Source organism: Gymnoscopelus braueri (assembly GCF_963280865.1).
Source record: "Gymnoscopelus braueri genome assembly, chromosome: 22".
Lineage (NCBI taxonomy): Eukaryota > Metazoa > Chordata > Actinopteri > Myctophiformes > Myctophidae > Gymnoscopelus > Gymnoscopelus braueri.
Window position 1 is genome coordinate 42,632,177 of NC_137624.1, and position 15,970 is coordinate 42,648,146.

The window sequence follows — 15,970 nt, forward strand, 5'->3', positions numbered from 1 at the left end:
ATGTGTTCCTGGTCTCAGAGTTAAATGAACAGTGTAGATTGGGGGCTCCGTGGCTTAGTAATGCATTAGCACAGTAGTTCTCAAACCTTTTCGTGTCAAGGACCCCCACATTGATACATATTTGGCCGCTGTTCAGACCCCCCCATCTGAAAATGATTTGTACCAGGGACCCCCAGAAGATAAAGATTTTTGTGTAAAAAACATCTAAATGATTCAACATCTTCCAAACATTTTCAATGTTTTTTCAAATATTTCTGAATAGCCAACATATAAATGGATAAGGTGGTTAAGATTATTGTGATGCTGTGTTAACTACTTTTGCTGGGGTCCCCCAAGGACCCCTGGGGGTTCTTTATGAACTGATCATCATAATGAATGGCCTGCTGTAAGCAGTGGATGGGACAGGGATATGAACATTACACCTCACCATTATTGCGGCAAAAATAATTGCGATTAACGACATGATCGCGATAATCCAACTATGCTTAAAAATCTAAATGCCACTTTTGTTGTAACCACGTGTGAACCCCCAGCATCCTTATTCTGGGGGGGGGGGGGGTAACGTTCGCCAAAAATAGCCGATCTACAAGCATTTTTTGAAAGTCGTACTGAATTTGCCTCTGTGTTGCCTCTGTTTTGCCGCTCGACGAAAAGCCAATTCATCCTAGTGCAGGGGTCTTCAACAGGGGGTCCTCAGAGCTACTATAGGGGGTCCGCCAAATCTTTGTGTGGTATGATTTTTTTTTTTTTTACATTAACCGCTTGAAACCCAGAGAACTTTAGCCAAAAATAGCCGATCTACAAGCTCACAACGCCTCGCACTGCGAGCTTGTAGATCGGCTATTTTTTGGCAAAGAGCTTTAGTGTAGAGGGGGGGAAAAAAAGAGCAGACCATGTAAAACAAAAGTTTAATCTGAAACGCAATTTCATACAATATAGAGGGGGTCCCTGTTTCATCTCTCTCAGCTAGGGGGTCCTTGGCCTGAAATGTTGAAGACCCCTGTCCTAGTGTATGACGGTTGTCGCCCCATCCCTAATTGATGGTCCTACTCGATGTCCTGTTGTAACTCTGCTCTGAGTGTGGGATTGAAAGACCACGTTGTGAGCATAGTTCATACTGTATAATGTCAACACTTTGATACAACGTTTGAGTAAAACATTCAATAAAGGATTTGTTTGTCTACAGTATGTTGCCTTTTTCCATTGGATTCCTTCATTCAAAAGTAGGGCAAGTGATTTTATTTGGTTAAAATAAGTGTTAAACAGCTGCATATTGCGATAGTAATCATTACTTTAGTGTTTGTTCAGTAACAGGAATCAGGTCGGGATGCAAATTTCATCCAATCAGAATAGAGAACTCAGTCAGGATACAGATTAAACAAGTGACATGGGACGTGACGACACAAATAAATGAGCAGACACACACGCTTTTTGTATAGGATTGGTCGTCTAGTCAGTAAGAACACTCTGAAGATTCTTGCAGGGGCCCTCATACAAGGTTATTACGATAAAACAAGGCTCCAAACATCCCAAAACAAACTAGTAAGGCTACTTCTTGGCCTCAATCACAGAACCCATCTAACCCCTGCTCATTTTGCTAGGGTTGGATGGCTTAGGGTTGAGGACAGAGTACAGCAACTTGCTATGGGCCTGGTCTTCAAGATACACCACAACATTGGGATCCCCCTGTATTTGTCAAAATACTTCCAAAATGTTAATGAAGTCCACGATCATAACACCAGAGGCAGCTCCACTAATCATGTTCAGGATAAGGATAATTCCTTTTAACAGGTCGTTCATGAAAGTCCTTGCGGTCTTGTTTCCAATGAGAACCTGTGAGCAATTGGGGTTAAGAGTCTTGCTCAGGGACAAATTTCATATCATCGGCACATATGCTGGGATAGCCTGGAATCGAACCTGGGGCAACCAGGGCCAGCTGGTTCCCTAGGCGGGCTCACTAACCACTCAGCTATGGCCGCCCCTCCCCCTTCAACCCAGATTTGGCTCAACAAAGGGAATGAACTCGTTCTCATGCTATTCAACAAACATGTGGAATGCCCTACCAAAAGGAGTAAAGGAGTGTAAAACCCTACTCACTTTCAAAACTGCCCTAAAGATACACCTTCAGGAGGCTGCAATTCGAAAATGGCCCCTGTCCAAGTCCTAACCTACCCCCCCCCCCCCTTTTCTTTTTCTTCTCTTGTACATATTTTTCACTCTTCATACCAGTAACCTGTAAGCTGATTGTATGACGTTCTGTATAGTATTGTGTATATCTGTCTGTCTCTTATATGTCATCATGATTTGTGTGTATGGGGATCTCATCTTAAACAAGCTCAGTGCTTAATGAGTCTTCCAGTTTAGTAGACCTTGTATTGTGAATTTGTACTTCCATGTACTGATGTTCTCATGTCTTACTAAATAAAGTACATCAATCAATCAAAACACAATTGGAACACTATGAAAATGAAGCTGACATGTTGCAAGCCCCCTGAAAATGTATTTTCTGCTGGAGAGACATGGAGACTCCTGTTACTGAAAAAAACACCATGTCATATATACAGCAAGGATTACTTTCAGAATATATAGAGCTTTAACGTTTTAACCAAACAATATCACTTAGCCCAGTGGTTCTCAAACGTTTTCATGTCAAGGACCCCCAAATTGACACTTATTAGCCCGCGGACCCCCATTTGAAAAGATAAGCCAGGGACCCCCCATGAGAGAAGATTTTTACGGCTCTAGCAGTGATTCTCAATCATTTGTAATTTCAAGGACCCCCCAGTTTGACATGCATTAGGCTACGGACCCCCATTTAATGGCATTTATATGTCTGGGACCCCAATTCATATTGTAAAATCAATGTTAATTTAACTCTGAGTGTACAAATGGAACCAAATGGACCTGTTAGGGTCCATTTGTACACTCTCAGAGTTACAGACCCATAAGGGTCCATTTGGTTCCATTTGTACACTCTCAGAGTTACAGACCCATAAGGATCCATTTGGTTCCTATCCATCATTTAGCTGGGGACCCCCTGGAACCCCCTCGAGGACCCCTGGGGGTCCCCGGACCCCACTTTGAGAACCAATGACTTAGCCTACCATAACAGCTTTATATCGTACATGTTGTTTGCCTCAAAATGTATCTGATTCACAAAAAAAAGGTGGATAGACGCTGACTTTGACAGCACTATCATCAGTGTATGTTGGATTAATGTGTAATCACTTGAACTATACTTAGTCGGCTCTTTTTTTCCCTCTGCACCAGGGGTGATGCAACTTTGATGATACAGAGGGACACTATATATTTACACACTCACTCCAGAGGGACACTATATATTTACACACTCACTCCAGAGGGACACTATATATTTACACACTCACTCCAGAGGGACACTATATATTTACACACTCACTCCAGAGGGACACTATATATTTACACACTCACTCCAGAGGGACACTATATATTTACACACTCACTCCAGAGGGACACATTGCATATTGTTGCTGTCGTGGCAGACACCTACCTCTTATCTCCACATTTTCACTTTTTTCGCATTTAATACTGTATTTCGTCAGAATCAGAATCAGAATCAGAATCAGTTTTATTGTCACATCACAGGTTTACAAGGTAAAAAAGTGGGTGAAATTCTTTTTTGTACATCGTTCCCATCGCAACGTTAGTTTCCATAGAAAGAAGAGGGGGGGGGGAGAAGAAGAGGGTGGGGGGCAGGTGGGAAGGAGATCAAAAACAAGAGAGCAACAGAAGGCCAGACAGGTTATCTACATATTTACAAATTACCTGAGATAATAAATAAAACTAAAAAAACTAAACTAAGGTGCCTGAGCATAGCAGCAATGTATTGTACTGTGCATGTTATACTTATACTGTGCATGATGGACAAGGACGTTAAGGTGCTTAAGGAGCACAATAAAAAGACCCAAAAAAAGTCAGTGCGTTATACAAGGGATTAAGGTGCAAAAGGTCAGTGCGTGTCCACCTAGAGTGGACTGACCCTAGTATAATCCGCATGTAGCTCCATGAGGGAGTGCAACAAAAAGTCATTTGTACCTGGTGTAGTCCACAGGTGTGTCCGAGGGGGGGGCTAAAGTCCAAGTCATTGTCCCTGGTATAATCCACAGGTGTGTTCAGGAAGAGCCAGAAAAGTCTGCGCCGCCTGCTGTCAGGCTGCTGAACTCATCCAGGCTTATGCCCCATTCAGCATTCTGACAGCGGCTGGATTGAAACTACACCAAAATCTGGTGGTGGAACTCTTGATACTGCGGTAGAGCCCCTTGCCCGGTCGCGGTCGTTGTAGGGGGTTGAACAGTCTATGACTTGGGTGGTGCTTGTCCTTGATGATGCGCTTGGCTTTGACCACGCACCGCTTTTTGTACAGTTCCTGGAGCGCTGGGAGCTCGATTCCCATTATCCGCTCTGCCGATCGCACTACTCGTTGTAGGCTGACCTTTTCTCGGGCAGTGCAGTTCCCGTACCAGGCCGTGACACAGCCTGTTAGGATGCCTTCGACAGAACTGTTGTAGTACAGCCTGAGGATGCGACGTCCTACTCCGAGCTTCTTCAGGCGGCGGAGCCAGTACAGTCGCTGCTGAGCCTTTTTCCTCACGTGTGTGGAGTGCGTCTCCCATTTGAGGTCCTCCTCGATGTGTACTCCGAGGAACTTGAACTCGCTGACCCTTTCCACTGCAGCACCGTCGATGAGGATGGGCGCATGGTCTCTCCGCGGCCTCCTGAAGTCCACGATCAGTTCTTTGGTCTTGTCGACGTTAAGAGAGAGGTTGTTCTCACGGCACCAGTGTGCCAGTGATTTGATCTCCTCTCTGTAGTCAGACTCGTCGTTGTTGACGATTCGGCCTATCACTGTCGTGTCGTCCGCGTACTTTATGATGGTGTTGGAGACATGTGTGGCTATGCAGTCATACGTGTACAGGGAGTAGAGGAGAGGGCTCAGCACGCATCCCTGGGGTGCTCCGGTGTTGAGGGTCAGGGGGTCGGATGTGATGCTGCCCATTCTCACCACCTGATGTCGGTTGGACAAGAAGTCCTGTATCCAGTCGCACATGCTTGGGTGTAGCCCTAGGTGTCTGAGCTTTTTGTCAAGTATTGCTGGGACAATGGTGTTGAATGCTGAGCTGTAGTCCACGAACAGCATACGTACATATTTGTCCTTCAGCAGCTTGTTGTCCATGTGCGAGAGGACGGTGTGGAGAGCCATGGCAATAGCGTCGTCGGTGGATCTGTTTTTGCGGTATGCATACTGCCACGGATCCAGCGAGGCAGGTAGCGTGGAGCTGATGTATTCCCTCACCAGTTTCTCGAAACACTTGCTGACGATCGGGGTGAGAGCAACAGGTCTCCAGTCGTTCAGGCATGTCACTTTGGCCTTTTTGGGAATGGGCACAATGGTTGACATTTTGAACCCTGCAGGGACCACAGCCAGGGAGAGGGAGAGGTTAAAGATGTCAGCGAAGACACCCGCCAGCTGGTCTGCACATGTCTTAAGGACCCGGCCTGGAATCCCATCAGGTCCGGCTGCCTTGTGGATGTTGACCCGTGTGAAGGCTGTACGCACTTCTCTCTCCGAGATGGTTAGAGGAGGGTTCTCCTCTGCTGGTGCTGCTGATGGCCCCGCTTGGCTGCCGCGGTTGGAGCTGATCTCAAACCGGCCGTAGAAAGTGTTCAGTTCGTTGGGGAGGGAGGCAGGCGGGTTCACCTCGCTTCTGGTTCTTGTTTTGCAGTCTGTCAAGGTGTGTACTGCCTGCCATGTGCTCCTGATGTCGCCACTGCTGAGTTTGTCTTGCATCTTTTTTGTGTAGGCCTTTTTCGCCTTCCTGATGGCGCTGTTTAGGGCCGCGCGCGTCGTGTTGCGCGTTTCCACGTCGCCAGATTTGAAACCAGCGTCCCGTTCATGCAGATGTGCACGTACTCCGCTGTCCATCCATGGTTTCTGATTGGGATAGATCCGAACTGTCTTTTTTGGGACTATGTCATCTATGCACTTGCTGATAAAGCCAGTGACTGAGTCTGAGAGTTCGTTGATGTTATTCCCAGCGGCGTTCTTAAACATCCCCCAGTCAGTCTGGTAGAAGCAGGATTGTAGCATAGCGTCTGTGTCCTCAGACCAGATTCGGATTTCCTTCTCAACGACCGGCTCCCTTTTTAGCCTCTGTTTGTAGGCAGGTAGCAGCTGGATGGCGTCGTGGTCAGAGCTTCCTAGCGGTGGGCGGCGGAGAGCTTTGTATCCATCCTTGAAGGGCGTGTAGCAGTGGTCAAGAATATTGTCACCACGGGTACTGCAGGCGACATGCTGGTGGAATTTGGGAAAGACCTTTTTTAAGTCTGTCCGGTTGAAGTCGCCTAGGCAGATGACTGCGCAGTCCGGGTGGCGATTTTCTTGTCATTCTATGTCACGCAAAAATAGCCGATCTACAAGCTTTTGAGGCTATTTTTACTATTTTTAAATTGTAATCCTGAAAAGTAACATTTGTATTTAATTTCAAATGCATTTAGTTATAGTTCTGTTAACTTTATGAACTTAAATACAAATACATTGGACGTAAAAAAGACAAGTATTCATTTTAATACTAGTCATAGAGAAGTCTGACGTAATTTACGCATCCTACCTGGGTCGCGGTTCCCCCTCCCCCATTCTGAATTCTCAGACGTGTTTAATATCACGTCAAATAAGAACTGTGTTCCAAAAATAAACTAATGACCCGGCAGTTTGACTCTTATGGATATGAAGCATCAACTGACATTAATGTTACTTCCACCAAATTAGTTAAATGTTCTCCAGAAACAGACTGTATCAAATATGAGTGACTGACTATCATAAACGATACAGAACCTCCTCCCTGATAATATGGCAGAGACAGTTTGTTTATTTTTGGACCACAATTCTTATATGAGACGATTCTAAGATGACCCAATGTTATTCTCCACAGAGAAATGACTTCTACGACCCAGGGGATGAACGAGGGACGTCAGGACTTCTGTACTCTATTACGCTACTAATATAGACTGAAGTAATCAAAGCGGGTCATGTTTGCATGTTAGGAATCATAACAGCTGAAATCAATAATATATCACTATTCTGATATTAACTTGCGGGCCGCATTAAGTTAAGGTGGGGGCTGCCAGTTGCCAATGTATGATCTAATGTATATAACGTTATATATACAGTATATTATATATATATATATATATATATAATATGGGTCATTATAACTGCTCCTAACCTGTCTTTTTCTGAGGCAGAGTAAACCACGCTCCGACTGATGTTCACAAGGGCTTTTATTTCTCCCAAGAGAGACACCGTGAAAAACTGTGAATGAAATGACATAAAACAAATCATGTTTTTTGATTGTTGGCAGCCATTTGCTGTCGTCTTTTTAAATGTCCATGAAATGTCCACGTTATCAATGAAATGTCCATGTTGATGAATTGTCCACGTTGCATAAACACACACAGAACACACAATTAATGCAATGACAATAACTTGTACAGACCAGTGTTGATTTCGTGAACTGAAACTATGACGAAAAATGTTGGTCGACTACCTTTTTTCACTCAATAAACTAAGCTATGACGACTAAAACTAAGACTAAATATATTGACAATTTCGTCAACAAATAAAAACTAGACTAAAATGTTGGGGAGGGACGAGTGGAGAAGAACTAAAAGACGAGTCAAATTTTTGCTTGGCTGCGCTCAGGTGTTGCACTCTGAAAATAGCAGATCTACAAGCTCACAGCTGCGACGCGTTGTGAGCTTGTAGATCGGCTATTTTCGGCATGCAACCAAGTGTAAAATCAGCCATTACGACGCCATCAAGGCACCGCCATCATACATCTTAGTCGACTAAATCAACGGTAGATTTAGTCGACTAAAATCTTATGATATTTAGTCGACTAAAACTCGACTAACAGTAAAACATTTCAGGTGACCAAAATAAAACTAAATGGAATTTTATTCAAATGACTGAAACTGAATACAATTTGCTGTCAAAATCAACACTAGTCCAGACAAACACAATAACAGGTGACGTACCGCGTGCGCCTTCTACCGTGTGCATTCAGGAGTGTTAGGTTATTTTTATCTTATTTATCTGTATTTATATTTTGTAGACTCTTCTTTGCATAGCGGGAGCTCCTTTCACCTCTGATACTCTGTTTGTTCTGATTACCTGCATCTAAGCTCTCACACAGGTGAACCCAATGTTCTGGTGATTGGTGTTACCTGACATCTGCCCATGTAATACAATGACATGACCTGACCAGTAGATGGCACTACAATAATGTAAAAAAAAAAATCATCAATACAGTTGATCACACAAAATGAAAACATAATTCACAATTTTCAGACAAAATTAAATAAATATACCACAAAATTCAACCCATCTCTGGGACAGCTACAGTGTATGATATGCTACTGATGTTGGGGACCCTAATGGCCTATCCTCTGGCACCAACATTTGCTTTCTGTTTAAAAAGGCCCTTTTAATTTATTTATTTTTACTTTGAACGTTTTGAGGTTTTTCAAGTAACTGTGTTGATTCCCTCCCATTAATTGTGGCAATAATAATATTATAATTTTTTATTAAATTTGTAGTCCCACCAATGTGGGGTCTTCTAATCCTACATTCTCTTAAAATCAGCGTGAGGTTCCTTTTTGTTATTTGCGCGATAGTTCCTGGCCAAACAGGAAACCGTTGCGGTAGTTCCTGGCCAAACAGGAAACCAGTGCATTTCCACCTCCGTTTTCCGGCCAGATGACGTCATTTCCCCGGGAAAGTCCCCCCAGTCCACGTTCAATAGAAAATATATAAATAAAAGGCTTCCGGGGGTGAAATTCATGGAGTGGGTGTTGTGAAACTTTTGCCACTCACAAAAGATATACAATTTAACTTTAGTTTTGTTGAAAACGTTACCTAGTATGCCTTTAAGTACAGTACTTGAATAAATGTACTTTGTTATTTTACACCACAGCCAAAATGCCTTTATGTTTATTTTGTTTTCTTTAATTGAATGGTGTGGCCTTGGTAATGACTATGACGTCATGTCAATCAGTTAGTCAGTGATCAATCTGGGAACCCAGATCCAACTGAAAATGAAAAACAGCGACCTCTGCTGTTTGTTCTATGTCTGTTGGCTCTGGGAGGAAGTCGACGTAGCACACGTGCGCAAAGGAAACCGGGGTTTAGGTCTGCCTTCAGCTTTCACTTCCGGTGGGTGCCACTATGTTTTCATTCCCACTAACAATATTTCTACACGGAACACTAACACCACTTCTCCCAGAGAGCATGGATCGTTTTGGTTATAAGCCCACTTGTTTCTATGATGAAAGAGCAAGTTAAAATGTGAATATCTTTCCGTGGTTTTGTCTGCTCCGCGGACGCTATTGTTAAATTAGTTTGGGTTTGTTTCGAGGGGGAAAGATCGACGGACATGTGAATCCCGCCCACTACATTTGATTGGGTAAAGCGCGGCCTGCTTCCTGATCTGAAGGCACGCCCACTTGTAGCCAATGCGCACACGTTATGACGAACCTCCCCGACAGATTCCAACGCAGTGCAGAATCTGTTCTTGAGAGATTAGTCAGTGATTTACACGGGTGGTTGCTATGGGAACCATGACATACCTGTCAGTGGGTGATTGTGGGCAGGTGTGCAACAGGAGAAGCCACATAGTTTAGTCCAGCCGTGTGTGGCGGACGGCGTTCAATGTCGTTTTATATCACAAGTGAGTTCATGTTTGTTTGCATGGCTTAATGTTGATAAAAGGATTGACATATCCAAAGAGACACAACTTGCTCTGGACATTGAATTGAGTTAACCCATTAAGGCCTGAGGCGATTCTTTTTTTTTTCTTTAAATGTTTATCCACGATTTTGTAACCCCATTTTTTACACCCAGTGCCAATTGTCTATGTAAAAACCTAGGGAGGCCAGGGCCGAGCTCATGCCTCCTTCAATGCATGAGAGCCGACCTTCTTGTCACCTGACAGGGGAGAGTTTCCCTGGTTGGACGTAGCGCGTGGAAGGAACACGTTATTCCAACCAGTTCCTTTCCCCTCCATCAGGCGCCCCGGCTGACCAGGGGGAGGCAGTATAGTGACCAGGATTACTGCATGTTTTTTGTGAGGGTACCTACCCTAGGGGACACGGGGAGAACATGCAAACTCCACACAGAGTAGGCCCTTTCGCCAACCCCACCTAGGGTATGGGCGCTGATGACGCGGAGGAGAGAACACGCCCCCCCAGCGCCCACAGCGTCCCCGGCGGGAATCAAACCCAGGACCTTCTAGCTGTGAGAAGACAGCGCTACCGACTGCGCCACCGTGCCCCCTAAGGCGATTCTTAAAAATGTTTTCTAAATCCTAAGCGTTTTCTTTTTTTAATCTAAAAATAAAAATAAATCATGATTTTTCGAAAATAGCAGATCTACAAGCTCATATGAGCTTGTATATCTGCTATTTTTGAATAGCCAAAGAAATCTAAAGTGACACAGATGCGTTCCAGGTCTTAATGGGTTCACCAACATACATTTCATCACTGTTAAAACCAAATACTTCCACCCATCAAACACACTCTCAGGAATACATCCCATTACTGGTCCCCAAGGCCAACACCGAGCTAGGCAAAACAGCTTTCAGGTTTTCACTTGGAACGAATTACAACGCACTTTAAAAATGGATTCCATGGTCTCACTGGGTCAATTTAAAAACTTGCTAGCTAATCTTGTCGTGTTAGATTGTCACTGTTTTAATCAAGCTGTCTTTATTACTGTTTTATGATTTTGTTTTTGCTGTTTTCACATACATAACTTGTTTATCCTGCTGTTTTCATCCATCATTATTATTTACACTGTTGTATTATGCTTTTGTAATCTCGGCATCATTGAAAATGAGGGCTCTGCCCTCAATGTATCCCCGAGAAAATAAATAAAGGTTGAATGAATGAATTTGCACGCGTCACACGTCAACCCAGTTGCCCAGCCCAGGAGTACCTAAAAGGTACAGGGCTCTACACCACTGGTGATAAGCAATGTCATGTGAATGATAAAAGGTTGTATATGAGAGATCACGTGTCACCTCAGATTGTTTCTTTGAAAAGCATGTTCCTGTTCAACAGATTTCTCTCCTGTCTGAATCCATCTGTTGAAATTACGAGTTGCATTTAGACCAAAATATTTGCCACATACTACAGCTTAAGTTTTTCATTCCCCTGTATCAATCTTTATGGATGTAATTTGTTCATGTGCTTCTTCAGATTACCACTTTGTGAAAATCTTTTCCCACAAACTATACAAGTACAGGGTTTTTCTCCTGTATGAGTCCTCATGTGTCGTTTCAGATTACTCATGTGACCAAAGTCTTTGCCACACTCAGTACAGGTAAAGGGTTTCTCACCTGTATGAGTCCTCATGTGTTCTTTCAGGTGACCTTTTTTAACGTAAACTTTACCACACTCGGTACAAATAAAGAGTTTTTCACTTGTATGATTCCTCATGTGTGTATTCAAAGCATGAATTGAAAAAAAGCCTTTGCTGCAAACTGTACAAGTAAAGGGTTTTTCACTTGTATGACCTGAATGAGTGATCATGTGTTGTTTCAGATTACCTTTGTGACTGAACACTTTTCCACACTCAGTACAAGTAAAGGGTTTTTCACCTGTATGACTAATCATGTGTCGTTTCAGATGACCCTTGGTATTAAACACTTTTCCACACTCAGTACAAGTAAAGGGTTTTTCACCTGTATGAGTCCTCATGTGTCGTTTCAGAAGACTCACGTAACCAAAGACTTTGCCACACTCTGTACACCTCCAGCTTGTCTTCCCTGTGTGAGTCCTCATGGATGGAGTTTGCTTTGATGATTTCAGGTCCTGGAACAGCTCTGAGTTCAGTTTGTTTAAAGCTGACTGATCGTCCCTGGTCTCCTCCCAGTCATCACTGTCTTCAGTGTCAGATTCAGAACAGTGTGAAGAGAGGAGCTGGTCCCTAGTTGGTTGTGATGGGACCCAGTCCTCTACATCAGCTTGTGTTTTCATGTGTTCAGTTGAGGTGCTGGCTAGAAGCTCTGTGTTTTCATCATCATCATCGTCACTTTTCACTGCTAGTAAAGTCAACATTGAGCCAGCAGCCTCCTCTGGTCTTTGAAGAAGTTCCTCTTCCTGTTCCTCTTTAATCTGTAGAGGTTCTGGTTCATCCTGGACCTGACTGGAGTTCCTCTCCTCTTGTGCAGGGGAAACCTCCTCTTTACACACAGGGAGGTTCAGGTACTCTAGACAAATGATCAAATTAGAGTTAAAGGCATAGTGTGTAACTTTGCCCTGTATTTATATAACAATATATACATTTTGTACCCATCATTTCCCTCTATACTAGCAGTCAGTGTTTTCATTTTGGTAGACAGGGAAGTTTTTAGAGGGAAATCCAAAACAAACAGTGAGAAATGTGTGAGAAAGTGATCTACCTGTATATTCCATTCGGTAAACATATCTGGATCCATATGTTAGTCTATGTAATGTCAATGTTGACCCATCAGCCTCCTGAAGTAGCTCCTCCTGCTGTTCCTCTTTAATCTGTGGAGGTTCTAGTTTCACATGCACCAGACTGGGGCTCCTCTCCTGCTGTTCAGGGGAAACCTCCTCTTTACACACAGGAAGCAGTGAGAGATCTAGGAGGAGGAGAGAAGAGGTAACATCAGCAGCGATCAACTCTGTTTTATGATTGGATCAGATTGATGTGTGTGGTGTGATGGTGTTCAGCTCAACCCATCCAATAGGAGGGCTTAATGGCGTATACAGTATATTCAATGATTGGTTTTAGGCTCTGCGATGGGAAAGCACTCTGAGAGTCAACACAAAATGCATGTGTGAATATTTACTACTAGTAGTCTATATCTAGATGTATGAATATATCTGTATATTATACAGATATATGTATGATGTACAGCAATAACCAAACAGACACTCATGTCTTATCTTTATCTGAAAATCAGGATTAAATACAAACGGCTGAAGTAAAAGAAATATTAACTTTTGACTTAAAAAAATAATGAAATGGTACTTTTGAGTCTAGTGCAGACTTGCATTGGATTTTCTTGACAAAGTGTGTGTGTGTGTGTGTGTGTGTGTGTGTGTGTGTGTGTGTGTGGTACAATGCCAAAAGGGGTTAAGATAAGATGATGATTGTCCGAAGCAGGGAAGGCAGACAGTTAAAGGGATATTTCACTTTAAAAAAAACTTTGGGTAATTCTATCGTCTACCCAGGCTTTTGTGAGCCCCCCAGACAGTTTTTAAGTTGCTTGATTCATTATTTAATATTCATTTTATCAGACACGCCCCCTTCCTATACAAACCCATTATAACTTCAAACTCCATTTAATGAAAAAAACAATTACATTTTTTTATCGTATTTTTTTTTTTTAATTTTCAAATAAATATATAAAAAATAAATGAAAAAAGTTATCGAAAAAACACGGCCCCCTCGCGTATTAGGAGGGCATGGTGAGTCACCAGAACCAAGGACGGGTGTTTTTGATGAATCTAACATGTTAAAAATTGAGTTTTAAGTTATAATGGGTTTGTACAGGAAGGGGGAGTGTCTAATAAAATGAATATCAAATATCTAAATAATGAATCAAGCAACTTAAAAATGGTCTGGAGGGCTCACAAAAGTTTTTTTGAAAGTGAAATATCCCTTTAACCTTTCCTGACTTCTATCTCTCTGGCACTGCCCTTAGTGTCTGCTGTGAGATGAAATATTTGGGCCATATAATCTCAAATGACCTTTCTGATGACAAGTACATATATAGACGGAAGCTGTATGCTCAAGGAGGGAACATGCTGTGTCACAAATTTAGCATGTGCTCAGTACCGGTGAAGATCTCTCTCTTTATATCTTTCTGTACACCTCTGTATACTGACTGCTCACCTGTGGTTTCGCTACAAAGAAGGAAAGAAGAAAGCTCCAGTGCAAGCCAGATGTTTGTTAGTTGGGTTATCCACCTGCTCTGCTTTGCTACGCAATCTTATGTATAGATTTATGTGTAGGGTATCCGAGTCAATAGATTACATCATTGCCGTCATAACTAACCCTACACGTAGTTCTGTCAGGTTCTCCTCTAGACTGTGGAACCATCGGCCATCGTCTGTATGTTTGAAACTGAACATGGTGGAAGCATTTTTATTGTATCTCTTATTTCTATTTTTATTGTGTTATGGATCTCCCTTGGGTCTGAAATAAAGAGAGTGTGTGTGTGTGTGTGTGTGTGTGTGTGTGTGTGTGTGTGTGTGTGTGTGTGTGTGTGTGTGTGTGTGTGTGTGTGTGTGTGTGTGTGTGTGTGTGTGTGTGTGTGTGTGTGTGTGGGGTCACTCACAGCCTGCCTCAGTGCAGTTGTCCTCCAGGGTGAAGATGGGAGCCATGCAGCCATCAGTCCTCCAGGGGGCAGCAGAGCTCAGGGAGGAATGCATGTGGCACTGAGGGGACATGCTGTGACTGGACACACAGCCATCACTGTTGGACATCTGCTACATGCACAAGCGCAAGCGCGCACACACACACACACACACACACACACACACACACACACACACACACACACACACACACACACACACACCACACACACACACACACACAGGTCATTATGATTATGCATGCACTTCATGGTATCACAACACCTCCAAGGCCTTAAAAACAAGGCTCCAAACATCCCAAAACAAACTTGTAAGGCAACTTCTTGGCCTCAATCACAAAACCCATACCCCTGCTCATTTTGCTAGGATTGGATGGCTTAGGGTTGAGGACAGAGTACAGCAACTTGCTATGGGCCTGGTCTTCAAGATACAACACAACATTGGGATCCCCTGTATTTGTCAAAATACTTCCAAAATGTTAACGAAGTCCATGATCATAACACCAGAGGCAGCTCCACAAATCATGTTCAACCCAGATTTGGCTCAACTAAGGGAATTAACTCGTTCTCATGCTATTCATCAAAAATGTGGAATGCCCTACCAAAAGGAGTAAAGGAGTGTAAAACCCTACTCACTTTCAAAACTGCCCTAAAGATACACCTTCAGGAGGCTGCAATTCGAAAATGGCCCCTGTCTAAGTCTTAACCTACCCCCCCTACCCCCCCCCTCCTTCATTTTCCTCTTTTGTATATATATATATTTTTCTCTCTTCATACCAGTAACCTGAAAGCTGATTGTATGACATTCTGTATAGTAGTGTGTATATCTGTCTGTCTCTTATGTCATCATGATTTGTGTGCATGGGGTTCTCATCTTAAACAAGCTGCGTGCTAAATGAGAGTTCCAGTTTAGTAGACCTTGTATTGTGAATTTGTACTTCCATGTACTGTTATGTACTGTCACGTACTATTCTCATGTCTTACTAAATAAACTACATCAATCAATCAATTCCCCATTCGTTTGTGCTTCCCTGTGTCAATTTGTTATGACGTTTGTGATGACAAGAGGATGTTTGGGTAAATTTGGTCCTTCACTCAAGTCCGTGCCCCTCGCCCATACAGAAAGTCGTCCGTGTGCAGCTCGTGGAAAAGTGGAGATATTTGACTAAACACACGTTTTCTGGCAGAACTTTCAAATGGATATGAAACTAGAGGACAAAATATGACTCCAAGTCTTAGGAATTAATTATTGGGCGAGTACAGACGGAGTTTAGAGCACTTTTACGGCCGCGCAGATCGTCACTACACAGCGCGTCGACGAGGGTGATCTATGACTGTGTATTTGGAATACATGAAATGTATGTAAGATCACAGACATTCTAGGGCTAGCGTGAACCCTACAACTCTCGTAGATTGAAAACGTCAGAATCATAAATATTATACCTTATATTTAGCATTTGTACATGTTTGGAGAAATACGCGGGCTTTACTGGTGACATTCCAGGACAAATGGGGGGGGGGGGGGG

General features: G+C 43.1%; 1 protein-coding gene across 1 annotated transcript; it reads right to left on the minus strand.

Annotated features, from left to right (window-relative positions):
- Positions 1 to 1,046: 1,046 nt before the first annotated feature.
- Positions 1,047 to 14,553, minus strand: LOC308079045 (uncharacterized protein; the record flags this gene model as incomplete). The annotated part of the gene is made up of 4 exons (XM_080420382.1): positions 1,047 to 1,074; positions 12,152 to 12,305; positions 12,498 to 12,701; positions 14,406 to 14,553. 4 exons carry the CDS (start codon positions 14,551 to 14,553, stop codon positions 1,047 to 1,049), a joined length of 534 nt encoding a protein of 177 aa, XP_080276508.1.
- Between the last annotated feature and the right edge of the window lie 1,417 nt (positions 14,554 to 15,970).